The following is a 6,000-nucleotide window of genomic DNA, read 5'->3' as shown; positions in this document are numbered from 1 at the left end:
ATGGCTTTTGTTGATTTCAGCGTCATGTCTCTTGCAAATGTGAAAAAACTCTCTCCTTTTTCGTGCTGAACAAAATGTATCACACCAATCATAAATCAAGAAAAGAATGTTCTTGAAATGTATTCATTTCAGCAGTTCCCACATTTCATCAGTTTACCTGAAGTTGCTTGAAGGTCTCGATGTCAAGATCTGCATGATACCAATTTTCAGCCTCATAATCAAGACAGTCTAACTGAAAATCAAGCACGAGGAATCGAGCCATCTGCCGCTGAATAAACCCGATAATGTTAAATCCACTTGAACGTGAATTTCTCAGCTCCTTTATAACAGCTTTGTTTTTTCTGTTTTCTAAGATTTCCTTACTAGTCACCATCTCATAAAGGACGCAATCATAGCGCCCAAGGTCATTCTGGAGCTTGGTAAAATAACTACACGAAGGAAATTACATCATTACAATTCACATAATTTAGGAAAAACACCATTACCAAGTTGTTACAAACCAAAGAAATGGCAATCAAACCAACTCGCATAGCTGCCTCAGGCCAAAGCTAAACCTTGCCTTCGAAAGGCACCTAAGAAAAGAATGTCCTTATTACGGATTATGGAGTTCGAAGGGTTAAAAAATCCTTCAAAATCCTCATATTTCAACCCACCAAATCAGAGGGTTGGGAAAAAATTAGACAACTAAAAGCTTATTTTCAACTAAAAGTTATCATAAATTCATATTTTACTTTTAAGGATCCTTCTTTTTTTGGTGACGAGGAATCACTCTTCGGAGCTTAAGCCCAGGGTCATGGTCAAACCCCCGCAAGCCCACATGCCTAGCAATTCCGGGCTATAATGGCCAGTCCCAACCACTACATTTATTGAAAAGGGCGTAGCCGGGATTTGAACCCGTGATCATGGCTCCTAGATGGCTGAGACTTAGACCACTTGATAACCCTTACATTACTTTACTTTAAAAATCCATAATTTATTCCACTCCCCTTATCCCAAACAATTTCATATCATGTCAATTCTTTACACTATTGACAATATAATAAGCTCAACAACTAAATGCCCACATAAGAAGATTATGTCATATGGTCATAAGCAAGTAAACTAAGCCAATGATAATATGAGAAAGACTAAGCACATACTCTTGATCAGCAATATGAATTGTGGAAACCAAATCAACCTACACCAACCCAAAAAGAAGCAGACCAATTAGCACACATATAATTCAATAAAATTCAATACATTGAAAACAAATCCAAAATATACAATCTTTTTTACCCGGAGGAAAGGTCTGAGAAGAGACCAAGGAAACCTCTTTTTATAACTAACAACAGCAGTCTGCAACTCCCCATTGCTTGAGTCATTTCCTCCCTTGAATCTCAAGAAATCAGCAATCGAATTGTTTTGAAAAAACTGGTCGGTGGAACCATCGTTGGTATTGTAAGTTGACGAACAGGCAGAGATTTTTAATGATGTTTTATGAGTAAAACGAAGGGATGCAAATTTGGGTGGCGGTGGTTTAGATATGTCGGAGCTTGAAGGTAAGAAATATGTGGAGGGAAGTGTTGAGAGTGAAGCGGTGACCACCATTCTCGGCCGGTGGCTCTGGTTCTCCGACAAAGAGATTGCGGTTTTGTGTTTGTTTATCTGGCTAATGGCTAGCCACTCTTTTTTTCCTCCGCTTGCTCTGATATTTTTCTTTTATTTGTTTAAACTTGCACGCAAGGCTTGGAAATATTATCCAGTGTTCAAAATACCAAACAGGTGGTCGAACCAGTGTGGCTACCGATCTAGATTCAACCAATTTAATCAAACCGCTTAAATAAAAATAAATATAAACAAACAATTTAATCTTATATCTGAAATTTTTTATAGTTTTAAAAAAGAAAAATAACAAATTATAATTAAACGTATGAAAATCGTCTAATTTTATGGTTTACCCATTCATACATATTCCGACCTTTCATGGTTGAACCGGTTGAACGACAGTCCACTCTTAAAAAGTTGGTAATGCCTGTCTGAGAAGTAAAATCCATATACGTGCTGCTAACACACTAATCAATCTCTCGCTTCATGTTAAGTCAATTTGAAATGCTAAAAAAAGAAATCTAAAATTTTTAATATTGAATTACTATAGAAAAATTTATGGGAAAGCCGAAGTTTAGTGCTTACAACAAGATGTTCCTATATCTACATATTAAACAATCAAATGAATGAACTAATTAAATTATTACAGGGAAATCCATTTCCATGTATAATCATGAACAGCTACAAGGAAAATGTGTAATAGATCTTCGTCCTCTTTTAATTAATGTGAGAACAGCCGAAGACCGGCTTCTAAATCCTCCAAGGTGATGGTCCGCAGTTCATCCATATCTACGCAGTCAAAATCAAGCCTCAAATCCAAACTCTCTCTAGCATTAACGAGCATTGTATCTGTTAGACCTCCGTTCATCTCCCTCCGTTGCTTTTCTGAAGTTTCCGTCTCTATTATCTTCGCAACAGCATCTATACTGCATTTTGAATGTAACTTGAATCCGTAAAGCAAACTATCTTCTTCTTGATTATTCATCTTAAGATGGACGATCTTGGATAAATCTTCGCAAGTGAAGTCGTCAAAATGAAAGAACTTTGTCACCCTTCTACAGAAGCCTTCATTTGAAGCTATTACTCGTTTCATTGGTTCACTATATCCAGCAAATATGACTACAACTTTTCCGCTGTCCATAACAGACATTATCTCTTCCAAGGCTTCTAATCCGTAATCCTTATCGTCTGCTTTCTGCATGGGTATAAGCCGGTATGCTTCATCAACGAACAGGATTCCTCCCTCTGCTTCTTTAATCTAAACACAGAAGTCATTGATTAATGTGATGCTCGAAAGCAGTCATATTGTCTCTACCAGTAAAAAGTAGTATGAATCTGCAGCAGATTTACCTTTCTCCTAGTCTTTGGTCCAGTATGACCGACAAATTCACCAACCAAATCCGTACGTTGTACTTCTGTTACTCTGTCAGTGGGTAAAACTCCCACCAGATGAAGTAATCTTCCAAGTACTCGAGCTACCATGGTCTTCCCTGTATAAATAATATGACATGTATGTCACAACAACTTAATTAATAAAGTTTCTGCAGAACTAAGTACAACTATTTCAGAATATAACTTGACGACAATTGATATCTTGACGTTTTCTAGTAATTTTCTACAAAAAAACTATCTCGATGCTTATAAAGAACTTGGGGAAAAATAGATTGCACCAAACACATTACATAGCATCTACGGAGCTTTAGTTTGTGTGATAAGATGATCATCATTTATAACTGCCTTATAATATCAAACAGCGAAAGCTAGCCAGCAATATCAGTTCCAAAGAAATGGCCTGCGGGGATTCTAAAATACTTGCATAAATGAATTAGTGGTTGAATAAATTTAGTCGAGTACCATAAGAAAATCTGCAATAAGGTAGCCAATTGCATAAAAGAAGTAGAGGGAGTAGATTTTCATTTAGCATCCAGTTCTATAACTGAGGAATGCAATACATGCATGCCAATATGTATCTCGTAATTATCCAATCTGGGTAGCAATTACCTGTTCCGGGATTCCCCAAGAAAGCCATATGAGGTGGTCTTCTCACTCCCACTTTTAGCCCAAGGGCCATGCGCCTCTCATCCAAAAGCATACCCTTCGCCCATTTTCTTAGTTGTACCTTCAGTTCATGCAGCCCCACTATGTTACATAATGCATTTTCAAGTTCTTCCATCTTAGCTTTTGTTTCACAACAAGCTACAAGCGCTTTCTTCTTTCTCTGCTGATCAGTATGCCACTGTAAAAGCTGATACAGCTTCTCACTTCCTGGACCTTGTGAGAGATGATTCGTAGGAGTCATGCCTTCCTGCAAGTTTAAGGTCACAATAACCATCAGCTTTTCATAGTATATTAAAATAAAACAAAATAAAATAAGTAAGGCCGTGAAAATCTGAAGTACATTATCCATAGCACTGCAGTCCGCATTATACTCGAGCAATGTCTTAACAGTTGAGTAGTCATCTGATCTGATCGAGTACCAAACAGCAAGGTGTAATGGAGTCATCCCATTCTGTTTTAACAAGTGCAAAAAGTAAAACTGGTTTAAATTAAAGCAGAACTTTTGCACACCTGGCAGTTTTAATTTTTTTAAAAGAAAAAAAAATTATAGAAGGAGGCTAAGGAAATATACATTTGCTTTGGCTTCAATGAAAGCACCGTGGGCAAGAAGTAACCGTGCAGCTTCATTGCATCCATTCTTTGCAGCCATGTGTAAAGGAGTTTCTCCATACTGCAAATGCAGCACAGAATCACTCAGATCTGAATTTAAGGGCGTAAGGCGAGATAAAGAGCTTATAGATATGAATTAACTCAAGGAAAGTGAATACCAATTACCATATTCTTGGCTTCCAATTCAACCTTCTCCGGTCCTTGCCAATCAAGCAGAACCTTAACTATCTCAGCCCTGTTGTTGCCAGCAGAAACATGGAGTGGAGTCTGTGCCATCTGAAGCAACACAATGAAAGAAAAATCAAAACTTGAGAAGAAAAAGATGCAAATTAACAGAAAATACATGGTATCCATCTTTACTCTGATTGTTCAGTTTCAGCTTTTGTATTCAAGTGTTACTTTAACTTTGCAAACAACAATTGTAAATTTCTTATAAAGGTAGATAAGGTTCGACAAATTTCCTGATTCACTTTACATTACACTACACCACCAAATATGCAAGAACTACGGCTGCAAAGCATTCACCCTTTCCTTTGTTGCTTTACTGATCTTCTAAGCTACGACGTATAGATAACAACATAAGCTTATAGTCTTATCCTAAATAACCAATCCCGGATCCTCCATAACTTGTAAAAGTAATACAAACAACAACATTGTCGACAAATGAAGTATCTAAACCTCCATAGCTCATCAGAATTTAAGCACCCCCAATCAATTCAATTGTATTCATAACAGATCTATAATCACTCCATCATAAAGTTGAAGCCAATAATTTCCTAATTGTTTCTTCTTTGAAGTCTAAATACGACTATACATGCTTACGCTAGAAAATCACAAAATGGAAGAAAAAAAAGATGCCGACCCATCAAACCCAATCAAATTCTGGTCCTAAATTTGCAATCAAATCATAAAATTGTGCAACTAACAACAATCTGGATCCAAATTCAGATATGAAGATAACAATTTAAGATTGGCAAAAATATCAAGACCCAATAACCAAAATTCAACAAAAACCTCGAAATAAAACAGATTATAAAGAATCTTACAACAGGGTTTCTTTCATTGAGAAGAGAAGAGTTGGCACGAAGAAGCTTTTGGAAACTGGGAAGATCACCGGAGAGAGCAAAGCCATGAATGGAGGTCACCTGTCTAGAAGATCTAGACCGTTGATCATAATGGGTAGCCGCCATTTACAAATTTCTGTTGATGTTTTGGATGGTGGATTCTTCTTCTTCTCTCCCGAAGAACAAGGGGAGAGACAGAATCAGAGAAATTCAGAAATGGAGGGACAGTTTTTTTTTTCTTTACTTTTTCTGGCTGACGGTCCAATATTTGTATGATGCAAATTTTTTCTTGGTTTAAGTCAAATTTGTTACACTGATTAAAATGATTAGAGAAATTCACATGCATTACATTACTGTATAATAAGAGTAATTAGAGTGTGTAGTTAGGGAGTTGTTAGCATTTTTTAACGAAAAGATTGGAAATTTATGTTATTTGGGTTTGCTTTCGTCAGATATTGCGTAGCGATTGATAGTAATGAGCTGTTGTGGTATGTGATTAATGGCTGCTACTGCTAGCTAATAAGCACCATCAAAGCTGAACTGGCACACTCATTTCTCATAAATTCAAGGTTGGAAATGGAAATCGGAATGAAAAGAAATAGAAATTGGAATGATTGTTTTCATTTTTTGTTTGGTTCAAAGTATAGGAATGGGAATGAAAATGGGTAAAGTTTAATAAAAAAAT

General features: G+C 36.6%; 1 protein-coding gene across 1 annotated transcript; it reads right to left on the bottom strand.

Annotated features, from left to right (window-relative positions):
* Nucleotides 1-2,100: 2,100 nt before the first annotated feature.
* Nucleotides 2,101-5,725, bottom strand: LOC126670084 (uncharacterized). Its single transcript, XM_050363742.2, has 7 exons — nucleotides 5,298-5,725; nucleotides 4,417-4,527; nucleotides 4,214-4,312; nucleotides 3,983-4,093; nucleotides 3,586-3,889; nucleotides 2,935-3,074; nucleotides 2,101-2,842 (listed from the first exon to the last, which is right to left on the bottom strand). The coding sequence occupies exons 1-7, from the start codon at nucleotides 5,439-5,441 to the stop codon at nucleotides 2,306-2,308; spliced, it is 1,446 nt and encodes a 481-aa protein (XP_050219699.1). The 5' UTR covers nucleotides 5,442-5,725; the 3' UTR covers nucleotides 2,101-2,305.
* Between the last annotated feature and the right edge of the window lie 275 nt (nucleotides 5,726-6,000).

The sequence above is a fragment of the Mercurialis annua genome, linkage group LG2, assembly GCF_937616625.2.
Source record: "Mercurialis annua linkage group LG2, ddMerAnnu1.2, whole genome shotgun sequence".
Classification (NCBI taxonomy): domain Eukaryota; kingdom Viridiplantae; phylum Streptophyta; class Magnoliopsida; order Malpighiales; family Euphorbiaceae; genus Mercurialis; species Mercurialis annua.
This window is presented reverse-complemented; position numbering and strand designations above follow the sequence as displayed.